A 25,834-nucleotide genomic window follows, 5' to 3' on the forward strand; every position below is an offset into this window, starting at 1 on the left:
CATCTAAGTATATGGCAAAGTTTAATCTTTGATTCCTTTGTTTATATACACACCGGCACAATTAGCGGAACAGAAAAAAAAGTGAGACTATGAGATAATAACGCATATATTTGACGGAAATGTAATTAGACACAAAATAACAAATTGATTAACATCTTTTAACAACGACTTTGAAAAGTCTTCGTTATTTTTTATTGAAAAATAAAGAAATTTTGAAATAAGTGAAATTTTTAGATGATTATGAACCATCACAAAAAATAAAAAAGTAAGCGTTTAAATGATTTAACAATAAAATTAAAGCAAAATTAATAACGAGTGTTTCCCCCTCTTGCTCTGATTACGGTTTCCATTTGTCTGGGCTTGCTACAGATTATGTTATCGATGATTTCTTGAGGCAACCGCTCTCACTCCTCAAGTAATGCGTTTCCAAGTTCATTCAGATTGTTGGGGGGTGGCATTCTGGATTTAACCCTTCTTTTTATCAAGTCCCAGACATGCTCTATCGTATTCATATTGGGGGAATTTGCTGGCCATTGCATCACCGGTATACCTACGTGGCTCAGATATGCCTGTACCGATTGTGCACTATGAGCACGAGCATTATCTTGCATTAGAATAAAGTCGTCGCCAATAAATGGGGCAAATGGTACACCATGTTATTCTTAAATGTCTCTGATAGATAGGGAGGCGAGGTAGCTAAATGGCGTAATTAAACGGCGCCGTCGAGACTTATCAAAATCGATAGATAAAATAATTTCGAAAAGAAAAGCTTCTATGGTAAAAACCATTTTAGCGGTGGGTTTGGCGTGTACGGATTTTCAAAAATGTAAAAAAAAATAGTTACTTGGGCATTCTCGAGCGCGTCAGATATTCATACTACGTATGCCCCAAGTGCCTCTGATAACAACGGTATACTAATCTGCCGGTTTGCGTGGTGGGGCTAGGCATATTAATTCGTCAAAAATGCACAAAAAAAAAATTTACTCGAGCGCGTCAGATTTTCGGAAGGGGTGTTAAGTAGGCCCCAAGGAAGCTCCCCTTAAAAAAACTGACGATTTCGGCGTGACGATAAGTTACGATGAATTTTTGAAAATGCAGAAAAAAAAAGTCCTTTTGAAATACTCGAGCGCGTCAGATTTTCATAGGGGAGGTTTATCTCGGTCTCCTGAAAGCATATTTTCTTAATCTGACAAAAATGTTGGTGGGTTCTCTTAATCTGACCGAAAAAGGTTTGAGAGTTTCTTTTTTTTAATCATCGTTATTTCATATCAATTTTTCTTAACACCCTCAGTTTTCGAGATATACTCAAAAAACCGGGAGTTTGAGTTTTTATGATGCTTCAAGTCAAAAAGTTTTAACTTTGGACAAAAATGTAAAGAGACCTTTTTTGTGTAAAATAAAATGACCTTTTTTGTTTATTCAAACTTTTTTTTTTGTAAAATGTATCGTTCGCGACTTATATACTGCAACGCGTTTTTCGGAAGACGAAATGGCTCCTCCAGGCTTCCGGTCACGCGGAAACCGGCAGCTTTTGTATTTTTAGTAAGTTTTAGATTATATTCTTCAAAATAAAAATAAAAAAAATCGCGCTCGAGAATGCCGGATTAACGTTTTTTTTTTACAAGTTCGCGACCCTATAACTTGGCGGCGTCAAGGACTTATCGTCAGATTAGTTAAATTTAGTCTTAAAACACTAAAATCAACCCCCAATATCTTAATCTGACGCGCTCGAGTATTTCAGACTATCGATTTTTTTTTACTAATCTGATCGTCTATCCTGGGCGCGCGTCACTACTTAAAGAGCTAAATAGTTAACAAGGTTGTTCTATTAGGTCTAAGGTATCTCTCATATCTTAAACTGCCACGCTCGAGTATTGCAGAAAATTCCCCTCTTCGCCTCCCTATCTATGATGTATCGATCTGCTGTCATGGTCCCTCCTGTGACTATCACTAACTCCGTGCGAGCTCCCAAACATATCCCTCCCCAAACCATAATCGAGCCGCGACTATAAGCCACTGTGTATTCAAAATTAGACTATATTTGGCGTTCTATTCTGTGTCTCCATATTCGCTGTCTCCCATCGATCTGTTTTAAAAGAACTCTGCACTCATCAGTAAAAAGAACCTGCTGCCATTCGTTCAAATCCCAGACGATGTTCTCGCGTATAGGTTTCTGTTCCGCTAATTGTGCCGGTGTGTGTAGTTCACAGTACGTACCTACCTAATGATTAGTCGTAGGTACTTAATAATAATTATTCTGTCAGTGTTTTCAATTTTCATAAAATGAGTCATTCGATTTTAATCTGCAATATTTACATAAACATAAAGTGGAGTGTAAAATAGAACCGCCACATTTTTGTTATTAATTTTAACTTATATTTGAATTAGCTGCGCCCCGCAGTTTCACCCGCGTGACTCCGCTCCTGTTGGTCTTAGCGTGATGATATATTGCCTATAGCCTTCCTCGATGAATGGGCTATCTAACACCGAAATAATTTTTCAAATAGGACCAGTAGTTCCAGAGATTAGCGCGTTCAAACAAACAAACAAATAGATTATTACTATACCACGTGTAGGATATGTAATAAACTATAGACTTTTTTCACGCACGCAAGCACGTATCTTAGAACATAAAATTATAATGGGCTATGAGATTTATTCCAAATTGCGTTGCCTTAAATTGTATCACGAACCCTTTTACGAAGCAAGGTTATATTTGATTGCTTGATTGAAATGGAATTATTGTCAACAATCATAGAATCAGGAGGGGAATTCAAGTGCAAGTTGCTACATTACAACCGTAGTCATTGAAATTAAAGATCAATTTTGATCTGTGTATGCATGACACTGGACACTGGCAGAATCGGTCTCTACTGGGATCGGGAAGGCCATAAACAAAAAAGAAGAAGAAGAATTCAACTGTCGATCAAAAATACTCATTTATTTTTACTTTTTAGGTATTTAAATGATCAATGTTTATCTTCAATGACGTACTAAGCAAATAATTGCATTGCATTTAAGTAATGTCTGTTTGTTATAGAAGTCAGTTCATTGTTTGAATAAGAAATTCTTTTGTTAAAACATGAAGAGCGAAAAACACACAGTTTTATTTAGATCACAACCAAATTTATCTACATTCTATTAGATATCCGGTATGAAACAAGTTCTCGTATTAAATCATATTTTATTGTAAACAATAGTTACAAGCTTATAACTGCGTTAAAAACAACCGACTTCAAACTTGCACTTGCAACATTTACAAATACAGACAAAAATGCTCATAAAATAAAAACTACTGGACCTATCCGAATAAAGAGCATGGGACATTTTAGTATGAAGCCTGGTATACCTACCAATTTGCGATAAAAAAAAAAGTCATTTTGGCGGCAAGAGATGAAACATGTGCCAATCGATAGTACATCAAAATACAAATAGGAAATACTCTTTGGTAAAATGTCGTAATTGATACGGTTTCGGAATAAATAAGAGTTTTAAAAAAATTTTTTTTTTTAGTTTTTTGAATTATTTGTTACTTCTTACACTTAAACGTTAAGACAAAGCATATACAACTTCTAATTTGTAATAAAAGGGTTTCAAAATGTTGTATTACTATCAAAACGAAAGTAATAAACCAACTTTGGGCTAGGGATACGCACGTGCGGTGCGTCACTTATCGACAACCGTTATCGATTCTTAGAAGGATGAAGAATAGTATACGCTGGCGTAAGTGCGACAGAGAGCGCAATAGATTGCGTCCTGTTTCCACGAATTACTACCCCGCGGGCGGCGAATCTTTAGCGAGTTGGAGCGAGAGGTCCGATAGTCTAAGAGAGAAACTTGAGTCCGGTCGAGAAAAGCGCTGTAGTAGTTTACTGTTTAGTTTGCCACTGTCTTTCCTATTGGCACAAGCGTGTTCGGAGGCTATTTGCAATTGTTCGTTGTTGATTATTTAATTAAGTTTTTGTTATTCAGTTTATGTTGTTGGATTTTTGACATTTTGTGTTGTTACAATTAACTATTATGTCACGCAACTACGGCCCGCCTGGGTCACAGTGTTTCTTATGTGAGAGGAGCACCGCACCGCGCATGGGTGGACGCCAACCCAGACAACAACTATGCAGCTATGAGCTATCTGAAACATATATGGCTGAAAATCCACATGTACTAGCTTACGCGCGTCATCTTCAAAGAGGAGATCAGGTTAGTACAAAAGTATTTTACTTTTATTTTAAAGCCGGAGGCCGAGCGGCACTCGCTGAAGCGACATTTTTCGAAATTAAAATTCAAGTTTTTGTTGGAATTCTAACCTCACTTTTTTGACAACAATGCCCAACTTGCATATAGCATCCCAACTAGCAAAGCGAGCCCGATAGGGCGAGCTTTCATCAAAAGTTGCAACAACGCAATAAAATAAAATTCAAAAGTTTTTGTTGGAATTCTAACCTCACTTTTTTGTCAACAATGCCCAAGCTGCATACAGCATCCCAACTAGTAAAGCGAGGCCGTTAGGGCGAGCTTTTATCAAAAGTTGCTTAACCCAAACTCGAAGCGGATCCAAACCCCGCGGGCATCAGATGCCCGCGCAATGGGCAACCTCTAGCTAAACATATAAATATGCTTACTAGTCAGACGAATGCAAAACGAACTTTACACCGTGGTATTTCCCTCTCTTTTGTTATCATAATTATAGTAAACATTTATTTATTCTTAGTGCTTTTTCGTGACATGGGTTACAGACTACATGTTGTAGTCTTGTTTTGTAAAGTGATAAATCAAAGCTTATGTATATAATTATTCAACGCTGAGAAACTGTATGTGCAGTTGCACCAAGTACCTATTGGTTTTCTTTCTAAACACCATTTATAATTTTTTTTGGCATTTTATTTATTTTGGCCTTGCTATAATAAGATGAATTATAAAGTATTGTCTGGAGTTTTTAAAATGTGACTGTTAAAATAAATCTTCTTTGTAGTCTTGCGCATTATAATTCGCGACAGGGAGCGCTCAGTTTAGTTCACAGCTCTTAAACGAACTAGTTTGCTCTTTTAGTTCGTTAGTTCCTTCTTTGAAGTCAAGAAATAATAGACATTCTCGTAAAAAACATAACAGTCGCAGATCGAACGAACGAACTAAATGATGACGAATCTGAGAACTGAGATCGAACGAACTGTCTGACGCTCTAAACACTGAGCCACGGAGGCAGTCGCGCACTCGCGGTGAATTTGTTTAATACAATAGTAAGAACCTCTAATTGGCTTTCCGTGTCTATTACTGTTTATTTTGTGTTTATATGCTGTTGGATATCCTACAAAATAAAAATAAAATAATAATAAACGCAGTACCGTAGGTAATTTGTTTTTTTAATGTTTTTTTCTTTTCTTTTCAGATTGACCCAATTTCTCGGATTTGTCGCCCATGCGTTCAACGGGCTAGTCGTTTTTATACCCGTGAACAGGATCGTTTGGCTGTTGAACAGGAAGCTGTAGAATTACTTTTTCAACCACCTCCAGAAGAATCGGCTGATGGACCTGCGAGTGATCCACTAAGAGACGAAATAGAAGCTATCCCACAAGAAGTTCCGTTAGAAGCTCCCGATGACGTTCAGATGGGAGCCCCAGAAGCAGATCAACGTGATGATGTGGACAATCTTCAAAGTGCCTCCCCTGATCTGCAAGTTCCAGTTCCTGGATATTCACGAGTGTCCTCTTCTACCACTTATTGTCTTGTAGCGGGATGCAATTTAAGAGACAACTTACACAGAATAAAACAAACAGTGAGGGCGCATATTTTGCGTAAAGATAGCATTTACATTCCAGAACAAGCGAGAGTTTGTGATGAGCATTTAAATGCAGGCTTAATTTGGCAAGATTTCCCCGATCATACACGGCCCCGACATGACTTGTTTACACCAGTTCAATTGGCAAACATGATGTTATTATTAAAAAAGCCTGTTGAACATTAAGATTTCGAAAAATTAGAGATGATGCAGTTTTTCAGTTTTATACTGGGTTTAACAAAGAAGCTTTTTTAAATATTCTAGAGAATACACCATCTTTGCAACAATTTCGCAGCCCAAAAAGAGCGTTAGCAACAGTGCTGTGCAAATTACATACGGGGGACTCTAACGCGAGATTGTCCAGTTTATTCCGCATCACTCCCAAACATTTTGGTCGTCTTATGAAAACTGTGCGAATGCATTTGTTGAATGAATTCACACCATTGCATTTAGGATTGTCACGGCATGGTGACAATGTAGATCGGGAACGCGAAGAATTGCGTCAAAGAATTTTAACGATACCGGGCTTATTATATTCGAATTCGGAACACTCAAATCGTCTGATAGTAATTTGTGATGGGACATATGTTTACCTGCAAAAGAGTTCAAACTAATCATTCCAAAAAAAATCCTATTCCCTGCAATCCTGCCCTATATCGCAATTTGCTTAAAATGTTCATGATTGTCAGTCCCGATGGTTACATAATAGAAGCATTTGGGCCCTATGCAGCCGATAAGTCTGATGCCGTCATCATGAGAGAATTGACTGAAAATGGAGAATTTCGCAGGTTTTTCCAGTCTGGTGACGTATTTATTCTTGATAGAGGTTTCAGGGACGTAATGGGTACACTTCAAGCATGAGGATATCGGGCTTTCATGCCCAAAACAAAAAGTAGACACGAACGGCAACTTTCTACCCAAGATGGGAACGATTCACGGAAAGTGACAATATGCCGTTGGGTAGTGGAAGCGGTTAATGGTCATATAAAGACACAATTCCGTCAACTGCGAAATCAATACTCGAATGTTGCTGCACGCAAGCTGAAGGAGGAATTTAGAATAGCATGCGCTTTATTAAATGCGTTTGGTGCACGTTTCACTGATCACGTGTTAGTTAATCAAATGGTGAACGAAATTAATTTAAAACAATACGCCCCAAATCCGCTCTCAGAAACGGTTATACAAAATAATTTGAATCTGCGTAGAGTCCAATTTCAAACCATAGACGCAGCTATTGGTCTGGAAGATTTTCCAGTCCTAACCAAAGATGATGTGATACGTTCCTAAAGCTTTTATGATTAGATAATCATAAAAGCTTTAGGAACGTATCAAATTGCACAAGCCAGAAGTTATTACGGTGAGCATATAAAAAGAAATGGTGTTTACGAAATACAAGTCTGTAGGGATGATGGAGGCCTATTTCTGGAGAACTTGTGGCTATTACGAGCCAAAATTGATTCACGGCATGCCGGAAACCGGACATATTTTGTTTATATTTTAATAAACAATGGCATGCAAGGAAGGGACAAACTCGAAGGCCATTATTGCTCTTGCATAGTAGGGAAGAGAACTCTGGGATGTTGTTCCCATATCATGAGCGTTATATGGTTCTTGGGATGGGCCCGTCACCAAAATGTTTTTCCGCTGCCACCAGCATTATTTTTGGATACAATTATTGTACGACATGACGTAGAAAATGAAGCTAATGACGAATTTTAATCCATACCGATCACCTTCCTAAAAGCTATGTAGATATTTTTAAGTTTGTGTTATGTTCTTTACTTTTTTCTCATTGAAATGTCGTCTAATCAAAGTAGCACTGCAATTACTACTACTTTTATTATTGCAGTACTACTACTATTACTATTGCAGTGCTACTTTGATAAGACAACATTATTTTAAATGTGTCTGAAGTTTTCAACAATTGAGAATTGTATGATTGCTTTTAAAAAATATTTAACGAGCAAACATGTCATATTGGAAATCAATAATCAATAAATTACAATAAATAAGTATACAAAGTCAAAAAAGCTTAAGTTATTTTGCCGCAGACCACATTTTAAAACCCTTTTTTTACAAATTAGAAGTTTTATATGCTTTGTCTTAACCTTTAAGTGTAAGAAGTAACAAATAATTCAAAAAACTGAAAAAAAAAAATTTTTTTTTAACCCTTATTTATTCCGAAACCGTATCAATTACGACATTTTACCAAAGAGTATTTCCTATTTGTATTTTGATGTACTATCGATTGGCACATGTTTCATCTCTTGCCGCCAAAATGAAGTTTTTTCAAAATTTCCAACTTTAGGTATACCAGTTAGGTTCCTTGTCTTTTTTATGGGACCAATTCGACACCATCCCGCATCGAACAAAAAAAGAATCACGTAAATCGGTTCAGAAACCTCGGAGTAATCGGTGTACATACATAAAAAAAACATACCGGCCGAATTGATAACCTCCTCCTTTTTTTGAAGTCGGTTAAAAAGGCGCGGGAAATTGAAGTATATTCAAGCCACAGATAATAAAAAAAGACGTGTGGCTCTCGGGGACAATTAGCATGCCTTGAAGCCACACCTCCGAGCCCGTCGGAGTGAGGAGCGTGAGGTTTTTTCGTTACGGAATTTCTCGATTCGGTCCCCGCGCTCAAGGCCCGCAATAGAAGCTATGCAATAGCTTAAAAGTACAAGTAAAGAATTGTATAATCTGTGATAATATTCTTTCATTTTTTTGCATTCCTATAAAATCCAGAACCAATGTTTACGTTAATGTGCTCAAAAACTGGTCATACCTGAGTTAATTATTCAATAAGCAAACTTGTATGATGTCATGATATGTGGACAGAATAAAATGAACCTTAATGCTTATAAATATAGTAGGTTATTGTGTACTTTGTTCAGATCAATGCAAGCTGATGATGGTCCTGATAACATTGCATTGGTGACTGTTTTACGAGTTTTTGAATGTATGTTAATCAGTCCGTAACCTTAAAGTACCTATGGGAATAAGGTAGGTAGTGTAATATTATATTATCTTCTCCTTTAAACGTACCTAAACTTAACATCCAAAAGGATTTTGTTGTTTTGATATAACTTAAAAAGTACTTTATCGTTTTTCAACTGCTAGTTTATTCATTTGTATAGAAAATTCATTTATTCCTGAGTGATAAAGGGGCATCACGGGATCAAGCGACTAAGTAAGTACCTATTTGATTTATAGATAAAAACTAAAATAGTGCAAATATGTGTAAGTAGGTAATATTTATCTAAGTATGTAAGTACATACTTAAATATCGCTACAAAATTACGACAACTTTGTAAATAATATCTCACGTATTTTCCAATTAAGAGTAAACAAGACGAAAATATAAAACGTTAAAAGCAAGCAAAACTAATGACCGAGTTAAATTTTAACAGCTTAATTAGCATAATTACAAAATATGTACTTATTTCAGTTTATTTCGAGTCTAAATGACCAGGATGTTAATAGTTTTCAACTAAATCTGTTCTTATGTTAATACCTTGTAACAAATTATGATAAACAATTAGGTAACTACGCACATTTTTTACAGTGCTTCCCGGTCTTAGTCCCGGTATATGACTAGAAAATGCAACGCAAAATTTAAATGTTTTTTTTTTAGATTATGTATGTAATGTAGTATACAGTAATGTAATATAACATTTAAACATTATTTTGCGTATAAATTATAAATCAGTTGATGATGCTTTTTAGGTTTACGTCACGCCTAAATAAATAGATAAATATATTTGTCCGTATTTAAGCAAAAAGGAACCAACCAGCAAATACGCACTTCTGAGATATCAAAGGATTTACAAAAACATTTGCAGCTCTGTTAGATGAAGTAAAATTAATATTTATTTTATTTAAATTCATTGATAAATTACTTATTTAAGTATGTGTATATAAATTTGTTCTGAATACTCTTAAACTTTCTAGATAATTAAGAAAATGTGCATGTGGTTCCTTTTAACATTTATCAATTGATAGGTTTTCTCTTATACAAAAAAGAACCACAACCCAGGGATTTAATGATATAAATGAAACTATGTATTTATAATATCGTAATAAAGCTTTTATTAAAAAGATATATAAAATAATACATATAGAGGACGTTTATTCGACGTTATCATCAAATTGGATTTCGAAATCCACCTTATCTAGTCCATCTATGTGGTCTTCTATTGCATCATCACTAATAAGATTGTTATAAAAACTCTGTGCATATTGTGGAATGAGATGTAATATGGCCTGAATATCGCTTGAAGGTGAAGAAAGCTTCTCCAGAGGCATCGACGTATAAGGTTCTTCGTTATCTTCTGTAATAAAAAGAAAAAAGCTTTAAATCAAAACAATAAAGCCGCGTGGCTTTTATACGTAGATATATGGCGACAGCAAAATATAATTAGTTCTTATAAAGCCGTGCCCCTACTAGACGACTAAGTATGTTGTAGGTACATGCGCTATGTACAAAAAACTGGCTAAGTGCGAGTCGGACTCGCGCAACGAAGAGTTCCGTACCATTATCTATAAAAACGGCAAAAAAATCACGGTTTATTGTATGGGAGCCTCTTAAATATTTATTTTATTCTGTTTTTTAGTATTTGTTGTTACAGCGGCATCAGAAATACATCATCTATGAAAATTTCGACTGTCTAACTATCACAGTTCATGAGACAGAGGGACAGACAGACAGACGGACAGCGGAGTCTTAGTAATAGGGTCTCGTTTTACGTTTTGGGTACGGAACCCTAAAAATCACACGCAACAGTGACCAAACCTAAAAAAAAATTAAATAAACTTGTTAAAATTTTCAATTTCGCGGGCTAGGGCCTTGTTCCGGTCAAAACAGTGACAGCGCGACTTTTAAAATCAAACAAATTATTATATGCGCTGAATGTACTGTACTGAATCTGAATCTAAACGTATTTTACCAAAATAGTAGGTAGGTACCTAGATCATCGACAGTTGATTTTAAAACAGGGTTTAGTAGTTTCATCTCACAATGACAGATGAATCGTAACAAAATGACTCTTAATAATTCGACTCGCCTTCGTGAACAACAACAGTGTCGTTAAAATACGTAAATCCACACAGGATTCCTCTTGTACTTACTAATTAATGAACTATCTTTTTAAAATCACTCCACAATCGGGAATGAATCAAAAGTGGATAAAGCGTACATACCTGCATCTCATAGATTCAATAAGTACTTAAATGCATTAAATAAAACTACTTACCCGTTGTATCTTCATTATTATCTTTGGTGTTCGTCTCCAATGCTTTTCTTTCCAATTGCTTCCTTATTTATTTATTACTAAACATTTTCACATTTAATTTTAAAGGTAATTAACAAAAACAATAGAACTTACTTCGCGGAGAAAAAAAACGGCCGTCACGTATTCGAAATACTTCGCTGAATGTCACCTATATTGACAGATGTTCGACGTTTTACTTTAAAAATTGGAGTTTTGCACTTTGAGCTATATAAGACGTAATGAAATACGTTGTTTAAAGATGAGAAGCATTCTGCATTGTGCACAAGTCAAGGCATTTGGTTCCGTATAGCGATGATGGGTTTCTGGATGTTTTACAATATTTATTTATGCATGATAGAACCGAATGCTTGTGGTTTTATTTTGCAATAAAAAATTACAATTAAATTATGAATTTATTTTACGCATAACCATACCACAGAAACCTGGTTCCATTTTGTGTATTAAAAATAATTTTTATTGATAGAAATATGTGTACTGTATAATGGTACCAAGTATCTGCGGATCTGTTTTGTATATAATGACATGATAGTAATATCGTTTATTTGTATGAACAAAGCAGTCCCGTAGTGCTGTGGTTCGGTTTTGCTTCATATGTATTATTCGTTGTTGCTGGTGGTTCCTTTCTGCTTTTAGTATACCTTGTTTCCAAGGTAAAATTCATGTGGTTCTTGTTTGTATAAGAATTTAGACCACTTTTAAATGAGTATTCTTCAAGAAACGGAAAAAAGCAAATTTGTCGAGTGGTTCCATTTTGCATAAATACGGACATTTATTCTCATTACTCAATTCCCTCAAAATATAGTTCTAGTTTGTTAGAGTCGTAGGCTCGTAGCCAATATAAATTATTAAGACTATGTTATACCTAAGTTATTAAGACAATGTATTTTTTTCAAGTATAAATTGTGTCACTATTTCCTAGTTAGTCTGTAAACATGACAACAAACTGCGTATTTATGTCCGTGATTTGTTACACATCAATACTTTCATTCACAGTTAATTAGTTTCATTTAACGAAGCACAGCGACCAAGTACAAGGCTAGTGTTTTTTTATACCGTCTTGTTTTTTTATGACGGCCCAATTCTTTCACTGGGACAATGGAACGTGCCAATGAACAAATTTTTTTTAAACAAAATTCCTTCTATAAAAACATAGGAAACTATATCGTCTGGTATTTTCATCCGACTACAAAAAGGAGGTTCTCAACTGTATGTTTGGGTTTGTTACTACAGGAAATTTGCCTGGGGGTCCGATTTTGGACGAAATGAAATCTAAATAGGTAGATCGTGTTAATAGGATAGGTAATATTAACAGCACTGCATTTTATTATTCTTTATTTTTACCGAATTATATAGTTCTTTGTTAAGTTTACCAAGGCAAAAAAAAAATTGATAAAAATTGGGAATATTATACAGCTGTAGGTACGATTTAATATTTTCATTGGTCTATTTTTAACCGACATCAAAAAAAAGGAGGAGGTTATCAATTCGACCGGTAAGTTTTTTTTTATGTATGTACCTACACCGATTATGCCGAGGTTTTTAAACCGATTTACGTGATTATTTTTTTTGTTCAATGCGGGATGGTGTCGAATTGGTCCCATAATAAATTTTATTCGGATAGGCCCAGTAGTTTTTATTTTATGAGCATTTTTATCTGTATTTGTAAATGTTGCAAGTGCAAGTTTGAAGTCGGTTGTTTTTAACGCAGTTATCACTTGTAGTGTTGTTGCTTAGGTACACAGCTTAGGTATCATAGAAAGTTGCCATTCTTACGAAAAATATTTAGGTAATAAGTATCTAGATCATAGATACTATTTGATTGAATAGATCAGTGTAAATCAACACTGTGAAGGTGTACAAATTAATTATGGACTACAACAATATGTTTACAAATTAATTTGCATGCTTATACATATAGTGCAATTATATAGACACGGCAAATAAAGCCCGGCATTCACTACACGCGCCGCGAGCCGAGCCCCGAGCCGTACCAATCCGTGGACAAATCCGTCATCGCCCACACACTACTCGTCTATCACTATCCGTCTCCAGACGGCGTCCGGCGAGCGCCGCGCCGAGCCGCGAGCCGCGCACAACTACACATACACACGCAGATTTGTCCGCGGACTTGTCGCCAGCTACAAATCCAGCGGATGGGTGCGCCTGTGAATGGTACCCTTAAGGGTTGCCAGATCCATCAATTTTAAGAGTTAATGCTGATGTTTGCGTATAATTGAATTTTCTGTAAGGAAAATGGACCCTTGAATTGTACAACTAAAACTAAAAATCTTAACACACTAAATCTAATAAATATATATAATATAGGAAATAATTGCCTATATAAGAACCATTTTCCATCCCACCTTATTCTAGGGTTCACGAGTAATCATACGTGCAATTACATTTATTATCTTTTCACTGTCAACCCTGCATGAACCGAGATTTTGCGCAGGATAATATCAACTGAAGGTTGGTGTATGCACTGGTATTTATAAAACCCTCGTTATTAATGTACGAAGGTCATGACAAGGCGATTTCCGTCTCTCTGTTTCCGATTGCGACCTTTGTGACTTTTTATCCGTTTTAAACAAATTATCCTTAGTGGACAACATTTAAATCGATGTTGTATCTATCTACATTAATATTATAAAGAAGAAAACTTTGTTTGTTTGATTGTAATGAATAGGCTCATAAAATACTGGACCGATTTTGATGAAATTTGGCACAGACAATCTTTAGACCCTGAGAAAGAACATAGGCTACCTTTTATAGCGAAATATGTATCACGAGCGAAGCCGGGGCGGACCGTTTTATATTTAAGTACCTACATGTCTAGATCTACAGGTTCGGATAGGAATTTGCTTATCATGATAATAAAATAAGGAGTGAAAAAAATATAGTGGGGAACGTTTTCCACGTGACAGATAATTAATTTAAGTAACATGTACATTATATTGCAGTGTACTGCGAATTAGTTTGTATAGTTATTTTAGGTTTACTAACATTAAATTCTAGGAAATTCTGCACAGAGGAAGCGAGATATAAGGTAAAGATCTAAACCAGGCCAGTTTTTACGATAATCTGTATTGTAAACAGCTCCAATACGTCGATAAATCAACTAAATTTAGTGTAAATATACCAGATGCATTATGGCTTTCTACATTATTCAATCACGAGTTTGTTATTTTATTAAAATGGGTGAACAATGGTTTTTATACAGTGTAGTCGTGTAAGTTTAATTTTATAATGCTGGCAATTTTTTTTTTGTAAAAAAGTCATATTATGATAAATACCTAGTAATAATTAATATTACCTAGGTACAAGGATCTAGGAAATTGCCAATGGACTTTTTTTAACTATTACATTCAACATAGAAAAAAATATATAGATAGAATGAAAATAACAAGCATCAAGCAGAAACATGGTCAACACTCAACGCTAACGAAGACTACCCATATGTTTAGATTCATGTGTGTCTACTGTCTATTAGTCCATGTTCTTAGTTTGGAAATAGGGCTAGATATTTTATGATAAAAGTTCACTTTAAATAATCGCCCCGAATCCTATTCATAATATTTATAAAATAAATACATAAATATGTATTACCACATTTTCTTTGATATTCAAATAACCTACATATGAACGCACATCGATTAGGCTGTCGTACGTTTAACATTATACAAATGTTGATAACAAAAATATTTTAAACTCGAAAATGTTTACGCAATAAATTAAATAAACTGTGACTAATTTGTATGGTATTGAAGTTGTATTTTACGTTACACGTTTGCTTCGTCTGTACATATTGATTGTACAAATCCTACTCTATGAAAAGAGTAAAGTACCTACTAATTATAAATTATACTTTATGCTGAAAGACCCATTTTTTTAAGCTTGTCAAACAATTCGAGATAATGTGTGTAAATTTGCAAGGTTTTTGAGAGTAGGTTACAGATAAGTATTTTTCAAAGCTTTGGTTATATAAATGGTTACATGTGGATTATTTTTTTACCACATAAATAACCTGTCCTGTACAGAAAAATATCCTGTGAAATAAAGTAATTTCGCCTATGAACTGGATTTATTGTATTTTGTGTTGTATGCATAATATAGGTGTAATATTCTCTTGCACTTAGAACAGGAAAGGTTATTTACAAAGTGCATCTTATCTAGAAAATGCTACATGAATCTAAGATGCCATTGTAAATGCCCCATTTACCAAACTACACTTGGCTGCACAAAGTACAAACGCTCGTAAATTTTGCTTCCGTAGTTATCAATAATAATTAATTTGTGTGTGAGCAAAGAATCTTTGATGAGTTATAAGAATTTGTTGTATTCATCATCACTACATAGTATAAAACAAAGTCGCTTTCTCTGTCCCTATGTCCCTTTGTATGCTTAAATCTTTAAAACTACGCAACGGATTTCAATGTGTTTTTTTTAATAGATAGAGTGATTCAATAGGAAGGTTTTAGTATATATTAGGTTTTAGACAAAGCGGGCGAAGCCGCGGGCGGTAAGCTAGTTATCCATAAAGGTAGTTTTGGAGGTATACAATATAGGCATACCTATGTGTTTTAATTTTATATGTCCAGCAGGACAGGAGGACTTAATAGATATCCGGATTAAGGAAGATTTATGGAATTGCACACAATATTATACACTTTACTTATAAAATCAACTCAAAGAGATTAAAGCAAGCAAACAAAGCAGTCTATAATGAAGGACATGCATAAGAAATAGGTCTCGAGATTTCTAACCCAGGGCTTATCAAATGGATTATAATATATTACTGTATCGACGTATCATATCAGAAAATCTTATGTCCCCAAGCAATACATGTCACTACAATGTGATAAGCAAGACATGATGTATTACAGGATTGTCACGATAAATGTGATCTATCAGTGACAGTAATGGAAAGGTTGTATTTTATTATATTTTAAATTTAGAGGCAATGCCAACCGTGTGTTATTGAGATGTTATCTTTTATCTGTTAGGTCATGTTAAGATTACTTTAGATGTAATTTTTTTAAGTCTGTAAGTTTTATTTACTGGCAGCCAAATTGGGTTTTTATGTAATGTCACGAGATGAAATGATGGGATTATAATGGCAAAAAATAGGGAGGAATGAGGATAAGGTAGGGATAATCATGAAGAATTTTTTTATTTGTTTAAAATGAGAATATTTCTTAACATAGTTGATTGGAGTAATGTAGGTACGATTATAGATGTAGATTAAGGGCCGGGCCCTAATGGCTTACCTGTTTACCTAACAGTTAACACTTTTTGACGTAAATTTAGATAGATTAGATAAGCTAAACACAAAATATCAGGAAGCTGTGGAACCTCAAACTTACATATAGATCATACACTTGAATATAGAAACTAACTAGGTATCCTTGATAGAGATTACTCTCCATATTTCGTTCCATTTTCATGAAACTTTTACTTCAGAACGCACTCATTTTTTATGCAATTATATTTTTTGTATTTACATCTCGTGTAGCACCCTCCCTTAGCTGAAGAAATTTGATTAATTTCTTTACCTAGGTACCTACTATCTATCTTCGGTCAAGTCAGAGTCGGACTAGCGTCTAAGGGTTCCGTGACAATAACCTACTGCTGAAACATCCTGTTTCATCCTTTGGGTACGGAACCGTAAAAATAACCTACGTAGGTAGGGTACCTATAATTATGTTATTCATGTGCACTGTGTAAAATTGCGAATTACATGACATTGTTTAGTTTATTTATCAAGGTCATTGCTAATTTCCTATGCATTGAGGACCTATTACATGTCTACCATATTGATGGAATGCATGCAATACTAAAGTATTTTTAAATTTTAAAACTATGAATAAATTAACTATTATTTATAAAACATCTTTAGATTTATTTATTTCTTAATCAGTTCAATTATTAACATTTATCCTTATCAAAGAAAATACAGAGTAAATTCATAACGAATTCAGTCATTATATTGCCGTAAAATAGCAATTTATATGCGTAATAACACCGGAAGGAAGTTAGCGCGGAAAGTTTTTTTTTTATTATTATTAATATCTCAAAAAATTGCTCCTTAAATGCTCCATCAGAATCTGTAATTGCTCCACTTCTATAATTATTAGTTTATTTATAATTAATTTAAAAAAAAAAAACCAAATACTGAAAACTTGATTTCCCTATAGAATGAAAAATATTCACTTTTCATAAAAAAATTTTTTCCAGAAAAATTGCTCCCGATTTGCTCTATCAATTACAAAAAAAATTATTTAATTTTGATAATTTTTACAATAATTAACTGAAAAACTATGTTTGCATAGTAAACTACTGCGCTGTGACGTCATCAATTATTGTCGTTGCGACGCATAAGGGCCATATTTACATGTATCAGCACTGCAGTGATATGTATAGACCTTAATGTTTATGTTTTCTTATTTATATTATTCACTAGATTTCCGCCCGCGGCTTCGCCCGCGTTTTCATAGGAAAACCCGCATAGTTCCCGTTCCCGTGGGATTACCGGGATAAAACCTATCCTATGTGTTAATCCAAGTTACGGTCTATCTGTGTGCTAAATTTCATTGTAATCGGTTCAGTAGTATTTGCGTGAATGAGTAACAAACACACACACATCCTCACAAACTTTCGCATTTATTATATTACTAGCGGTCCGCCCCGGCTTCGCCCGTGGTACATATTTCGCAATAAAAGGTAGCCTATGTTCTTTCTCAGGGTCTAAAGATTGTCTGTGCCAAATTTCATCAAAATCGGTATAGTAGTTTATGCGTGAAAACCATACATACATACATACAAACCTTTCCTCTTTATAATATTAGTATAGAAGTATAGATTAGTAGGATGGTATTACTTAAAAGGTTATTAATTATTATCATGTAATTATTTGGTTCTGATCACAGATCACAGAAACTAAAGGGTTCTGATGATAAGAATAATAAGAAATAATTATAATTTTTGTTTTATTGAGTCTTCAAGTTAGGATTGCAGGTTCGAATGATAATAATTTTTGTGTATCATCGTATATATTACATATAACATAATATGGAGACATTTCATCATGTCCACAACTATATCAAGGTTAGTAATAAATATTTCTACTATCAATTATCATCAAAGTATTAAATCGGTAATAAGTATTTTTATAATTGAATTTGAATTTCTGTTTACTATAAGAAAAATTAATAGGCACTTTTTATTTTAGGGTGTGAAGGGATTCAGTCAAGGAGTTTTAAATTATTGAAGAGTGGTAATTATTTAGAAGTAGGGTTCGCGAAAAAATTGAGCCCTACTTTTATATAATCACCTGAAAATTTTTCACTAGAGTATGAATAATAAAATATGTGCTAATTATAAAGAATTTTATTTTTGACAAAAGGTTTTACATACAAGACATAACTGCGCTAAAAACAATCGACTTCAAACTTGCACTTGCAACATTTACAAATACAGACAAAAATGCTCATAAAATAAAATACTGGGCCTATCCTAATAAAATTTTTATGGGACCAATTCGACACCATCCCGCATCGAACAAAAAAAGAATCACGTAAATGATTTATTAAATAATTCACAAAACACGAAGATTGAATTTGATATTTTTGGTTTTATGACATTCAAATGCTTTATAAATATAAATTTATAAATATAAAGAATATAAACATTCGATCACGAAATTATGCGGGTTCGAGTCCCGCCTCGTGATCGAATTTTTTCTATCTATACAAATATTATAAAGAGGAAAGGTTTGATTTTTTGTTTGTTTGTTTGTTTGTATGAATTGAATAGGCTCCGAAACTACTTGGCAGATTTGAAAAATTCTTTCACCATTCGAAAGCTACATTATCCACGAGTAACATAGGCTAGGTTTTATCCCTGAAATCCCACGGGAACGGGAACTATGCGGGTTTTTCTTTGAAAACGCGGGCGAAGCCGCGGGCGGAAAGCTAGTTCTTTATAAATTTATAAAACACGAAGATTTTAAAAATGTAACCAATGAACACAATCAATATTAGATTAATTGTAATGGTGTATAAAAAGTATTATGTCCTATGGAATTCTACTATGGGGCAGGGCAGCAGATATAGAAACTACCTATATTTATCTTACAGAAAAGAGCCATTCGCTCTATATATAATTTACGTGCTCGGGACTCGCTAAGAGATCTCTTTAAGAGTAAGTGAATATTTTTCATTCTATAGGGAAATCAAGTTTTCAGTATTTGGATTTTTTAAAAAATTAATTATAAATAAACTAATAATTATAGAAGTGGAGCAATTACTGATTCTGATGGAACATTTAAGGAGAAATTTTTTTGCAAAAAAATTTTTTATGAAAAGTGAATATTTTTCATTCTATAGGGAAATCAAGTTTTCAGTTTTTGGATTTTTTTTTAAATTAATTATAAATAAACTAATAATTATAGAAGTGGAGCAATTACTGATTCTGATGGAGCATTTAAGGAGCAATTTTTTTGCAAAAAAATTTTTTATGAAAAGTGAATATTTTTCATTCTATAGGGAAATCAAGTTTTCAGTATTTGGATTTTTTTTAAATTAATTATAAATAAACTAATACTTATAGAAGTGGAGCAATTACTGATTCTGATGGAGCATTTAAGGAGCAATTTTTTTGCAAAAAAATTTTTTATGAAAAGTGAATATTTTTCATTCTATAGGGAAATCAAGTTTTCAGTATTTGGATTTTTTAAAAAATTAATTATAAATAAACTAATAATTATAGAAGTGGAGCAATTACTGATTCTGATGGAGCATTTAAGGAGCAATTTTTTTGCAAAAAAAATTTTTATGAAAAGTGAATATTTTTCATTCTATAAGGAAATCAAGTTTTCAGTATTTGGATTTTTTTTAAAATTAATTATAAATAAACTAATAATTATAGAAGTGGAGCAATTACTGATTCTGATGGAGCATTTAAGGAGCAATTTTTTTGCAAAAAAATTTTTTATGAAAAGTGAATATTTTTCATTCTATAGGGAAATCAAGTTTTCAGTATTTGGATTTTTTAAAAAATTAATTATAAATAAACTAATAATTATAGAAGTGGAGCAATTACTGATTCTGATGGAGCATTTAAGGAGCAATTTTTTGAGATATTAATAATTAAAAAAAAAAAACTTTCCGCGCTAACTTCCTTCCGGTCGTAATAACTACGGCATTTCTCTAAAATACACAGAAAACATACATCGACACATTCTACGAGTCCAGCATAGTTTAGTAAAAACATTAAAAACTGACAGCATTTGTTTTTAAAAATGGAATATAGTTTACATGACACAGATTATTAAAAAAAAAAGTTAATAAAAAAAAGTAACGCACCAGTATTCGTATTTTGAATCCGTAAATGGAACGTACACGTTAAGCGCGACTCACGCGCAGCGGCAAACTGACTGGCTTGTTATGTTGGTGCCTCCGACCATGTGACCGGTTACCGTTGACGTGATGGGATCCTTAAGAGTGGGCATAAAGGCAGAGAATTTCTAAAGTTATGGGCCCCGCCCTAGCGCGCCATGGCGCGCGCAATCTTTCTTCCATCATACACTCCGCACCCGGCTCATCGTACTTACGTAAAGTTCATCGGACGCTAAATTAAACACAATATTCTTCGCTCGTTCTACGCGTATTTTCGGTAGTTAGTATATTAATGAAATAATTATATAAAACAGTGAAGTTGAAATCATGGCAAATTATGTAATATGATAATTTATTATTATTTTTTATTTATAATTATTGATGATAATCTATACGTATATAATAAAACAGTAAAAAAGTGTAAGTATGTATGTAATATATTAAAAAAAAAAAATATTAGGGAAACAGTATAGAGCACGAATCCGTAAAAAAATTCTGCCTGTGTGTTTATGTCTGTTTGTTTGTATGATTTGAATGAATGTTATATTGTTGTGTTTATATTATATTTATTATATACTACTTTCCGCCCGCGGCATCGCCCGCGCAGTCAAAGAAAAACCCGCATAATTCCCGTTCCCGTGGGATTTCCGGGATAAAACCTATCCTATGTCCTTTCTCGGGTATCAAAATATCTCTATACCAAATTACATGCAAATTGGTTCAGTAGGAGTGATTGAGTAACAGACAGACAGACAGAGTTACTTTCACATTTACAATATTAGTACAACATTAGTATAATATTAGTACAAGGTAAATTAGCTTGGAGAAATATTTGCATATCTAGTGGTGTGTATGTCGTGGTCATATTGTAGATTTGCTCATTTCATGAAATGGCCAACATAGTTTGGTCAGATCGTTAAATCGTCAACGTTTCACGATTTGGTCATCGACATTTGGCCAGAACGTATAAAATATAGGTTAGGTTAGACTTTAATAAACAACGCACGAGCCGAGCGAGCAAAGCGAGCGTGCCGCGGCAGCGGCCGGCGAGTGCCAGAAGCGAATCGCTTTAACAAAAATGGTCGAATTTCGTGAAATGGCCATCCACGTTTGGCCAGATCGACGATCTGGCCAAATGTGGATGACCAAATCGTGAAACGTTGGCAATTTAACGATCTGGCCAAACTAAATTGGCCATTTCATGAAATGAGCAAATCTACGATATGGCCACGACATGTATATTACTCAGATCTTAGAGCGCGTTTCCACTATAACGTTCAGGCCTATACAAAAATGTTTCGATATCCTAACATTACTATTTAATGTTATACTTATTCCTAGCAACACTCTGATTTTTGTTTTCAATAAAAACAAGTTTTTATTTGAAAGAAAATGGTTTTGACTTTATAAAAAAAAATAATTATCATTCAATTTCACGTTCTTGAGCAAACGACAAGACGACTACCGTGAAACAATAAAATATCGAGTCCATAATAATTTGTTTCGTTATTAATATTTGACCATAATAATTACGAAAAAAAAACAAATAAATAAATCGTCACTTGATAGTTGAAAGTGGAAACACGCACAAAACCAGAATTTGCATTCGCGAGTGTATTCATACTTAGGGTTGCCAAACAGTATTCTACTGTTTTTCACTAAATTATACTTTTTACTGTTTAACAAAAAAAAAGTACTTATACAAAAGACTGTTTTCAGCATCAAAGTGCAGACACATTATTATGTGTTACATTTAGACGCTCACAATTTTTTTTATTTAGTCAGAGGGCACACACTACAATAAATAATGTTTGTTTTGCTAAAATACTGTTTAATAATCTTCATAGACCTGAATAATGAATTATGAATATACGTACTTTATTTCTTGTAAAAAAAGTTGGCAACCCTATTCATAGTGTTTGTCTACACTAATCTACACTAATATTATAAAGAGGAAAACTTTGTTTGTTTGTTTGTTTGATTGTAATGAATAGGCTCATAAACTACTAGACCGATTTTAAAAATTCTTTCACCATTCGAAAGCTACATTATCCACGAGTAACATAGGCTAGGTTTTATCCCGGAAATCCCACGGGAACGGGAACTATGCGGGTTTTTCTTTGAAAACGCGGGCGAAGCCGCAGGCGGAAAACTAGTGAATGATATGTATTTTATTTGTAACTAGCGGTCCGCCCCGGCTTCGCCCGTACATATTTACGTTTTCTCTACATGAGAACCATCCTTGTACTTCAAGGGATACAATAAAAAAGAATTGAAAAAACACGTGATATCGTGACAACGCGAAACACGAAATTTTATTGACACTAATTTTACGATAGATTTCAAATAATGAGCAGGTATAACTTTATAATTTACTAGAGGTCCGCCCCGGCTTCGCCCGTGGTACATATTTCGCAATAAAAGGTAGCCTATGTCCTTTCTCGGGTATCAAAATATCTCCATACCAAATTTCATGCAAATTGGTTCAGTAGTTTAGGCGTGATTGAGTAACAGACAGACAGACAGAGTTACTTTCGCATTTATAATATAAGTATGGATTATAATAATTATTTATGGGAGTTCACTCATCACTGCACCAGTGATTAGTAATACAGATTGTGAATATATTATATTATATATACCTACTATTCACAACCTATTTACGTTATTTACTGGAACAACCATAGGAATCTACAAATAGGTAGTAGGTAATCATAGTAGTAATGGTAATAAGTAATAATATAATAATTCATAAAAAAATATACCATAAATCTTTCTTGATTTTATTGATGTAACACTATGAATGAAATATTTGTATCCATATAATATATATATATATATATATGTTTGTATACCTAAGATCGTCGCGTCAATACTCAGCCCACGGAAACGAATTTATGCATAAATTCGTGTGAGTGTGATTAGATATTACATATTTATGTAATATCTAAACTCACCTGCATAAAGTTTCTGAAATGAATCGAAAGTCGTATTTTTTATTAATACATATTAATAAATAATAATTTATTATTTATTATAAATAACTAATAATTATTTATTAATAATATGATTACAATACTATATTAACTTATCTTCGAAAATTAGTTAGATATCATTTAAATATGAATCTCTTTTAGTTCTCGTTTCTGAAGTTTCAATGTTCTTTTGTTGTGTACCATTTTCAAAAAAACAATATTGAAACAATATTATTAAAAAATCGGCGCGCGGCACAGCAATTTGAGCATGGTCTACTCGTCTCAACGGAGCGATAGCGTCTGATGTATGAAATAGAATTATGTTTTTAGCTCCCGGAACGTGCGATGCAAGATGATTTCTTGCGTAATTAAAAATATAGTAAGCGCCAAAAGTGTTTTATCGTGATTAAACCAAAACTATAAGTAATTACAAAAAAGTGGTCGGACAAAGTTCTCACAAATGTTTCAATACAATTGTTTATGAAAAAAAGAACATAATAGGCATTACCATGTCAAGTAAAAAACGTAAAAGTGTGAAATTTAGAGGTAACTTCGTGAATTTTTTCTATCGAGTCAATTTCAATATTTTATGTTTTTGATCTGACAGTATAATCGAAAATATCATCAAGTTTTACATATATTTTATTTTTTATATTTGGTCTTGAATATTACACGTATCAACTAAATGTTGATTGGTGATTTGACTTTATTCGCGTTCTTAACGATAATTTGATAGCAGATGAGTTCATGACCAACCAGACTTGAACCGACAAAGTCAGAGATAACTATCATTGTATTACCTATATATATTTTGAAAGGGTGCTTACCTTTTGTAAGGCGAACTCTTTTCTTCAGTTAAGTCTTTCGTTGCATTAGGTATGAGGAGCGAAAATTAAATAACTTACCTACTCCTTAAACTTGGAACTTAAAAATATCATTAAAATTAACCTGGAATAATGTCTTATAATATTTATTTTCTATACTGTTCAAAATATCTAAATTAAATGATAATTACCTATCTACTTAAAGTAAATAACTACTTGCGGTTAAAATAACATTCAAATAATTAACAAATTGATTATTTTGGAAGAGCCGCTAATCGTTATCTAGTTTTTTCTTATTGGTAAATGATATAATTCAGCCATGTATAACATTATAAACTTTAATATTTTTATAACCAAGCCCTCTCTGCTCTGCCACACCTCTACTAGACCGAAACGTTTTTTTGTCCACTCCAAAGTTCATTAGTTCTGGCCCTCGGTATGATAATTATTTTTTATATTATGCAGTGTTTACTTAACCATTACAAGTTTAAATAAATAATATTGATAATTGTATCACGTATATTATAGTTAGATAAATAGTAGTAATGGAAAAATAAAAACGACACAATTTACGCACAGAATATTCTAGAATATTTTGTACAATTTATTTTGTGTACATCTAATAAAAATACTTACGTAAAGGCTCCCGTAAGCAGCTACTGATAAAATCATGCAACTAATGTTTGCACCTAATCAGCTGATAAAAGATTTTCATCTCGTGATTTTGCGTTACAGTTGGCAGCACTGCTTTTGCCTCCCCACTACGTTAACTATAGCATACACTAAATTGTTGTTGCACGACTATTTTACATAATATAATTATTATAATTATAGCGATGCTCTTGTGTGCACAAAATTTTGAATTAATTTGATTCTACACATACCTACCTACTATTGTATCGAGTTAAATGTTGCAAAATTCACTAACAATACCTACTTTTAATTGGTAATTGAAAAAAATAAAATAAAAATAGCGGGGGTGGAATCTCTTGATATTTTCTATTCTGTATAGATCATGTAAATTGGATTAAATTAAAAAAAAATACCTATATCTTTTACTGTTCCAGATAATTCGAGCAATATTGATCAACCTTGACTGAAACTTTACATATTGTTCTTATTCGGTCAATGGGAATACGGAAATTAAAATTCAAGGCTAAATTCTAATTTGTAGCCTGGAGGTAATAAATCAAATAAAATTAAAATTAATTATTTTATAGGTAACTAAGTATGTATATTATAATATTATAGGAGTATTTCTATAGTTAAAAAGTTTAATAAGTTCGCTGGTAGATAGGTAAGCTACGAACAGTCTAAACCATCATCAAAATCCGTTCATTGGTTTTCGCGAGAAAGATTAACAAACGTCTAAACATTTTTACAACCATGATTGTCAATAAGTACATCAGTGGAGTTGAATTGGAAATAATTTTTTTTTCAAACATTGGAATTATTAAATGAAAACTATTCATATTTCAAATAGGAAACAACAGCATTCGTTACCTGCATAATCGCTTTTATAATGTGGGACTTACATAATAGAAAAAAAAGAAGTTATAAAAATAACAAT

At 33.3% G+C, this 25,834-nt stretch overlaps 3 protein-coding genes across 3 annotated transcripts in view; 2 read left to right on the plus strand and 1 right to left on the minus strand.

Moving 5' to 3' along the window:
- LOC123693419 (V-type proton ATPase 116 kDa subunit a1) overlaps positions 1–20,557 on the minus strand; it is a 42,558-nt gene extending 22,001 nt beyond the window's left edge. The window contains exon 1 of the mRNA XM_045638506.1: positions 20,433–20,557. The gene's annotated coding sequence lies outside the window, so the exon portion shown is untranslated. The remainder of the gene's footprint in view (positions 1–20,432) is intronic.
- On the plus strand, positions 4,021–5,962 carry LOC123693205. Its single transcript, XM_045638204.1, has 2 exons — positions 4,021–4,200; positions 5,387–5,962. The coding sequence occupies exons 1-2, from the start codon at positions 4,021–4,023 to the stop codon at positions 5,960–5,962; spliced, it is 756 nt and encodes a 251-aa protein (XP_045494160.1).
- Positions 6,440–7,496, plus strand: LOC123693428. The gene is made up of 2 exons (XM_045638518.1): positions 6,440–7,048; positions 7,079–7,496. Exons 1-2 carry the CDS (start codon positions 6,653–6,655, stop codon positions 7,493–7,495), a joined length of 813 nt encoding a protein of 270 aa, XP_045494474.1. The 5' UTR covers positions 6,440–6,652; the 3' UTR covers position 7,496.
- Positions 20,558–25,834: the final 5,277 nt, after the last annotated feature.

The sequence above is a fragment of the Colias croceus genome, chromosome 7 (assembly GCF_905220415.1).
Source record: "Colias croceus chromosome 7, ilColCroc2.1".
NCBI lineage: Eukaryota > Metazoa > Arthropoda > Insecta > Lepidoptera > Pieridae > Colias > Colias croceus.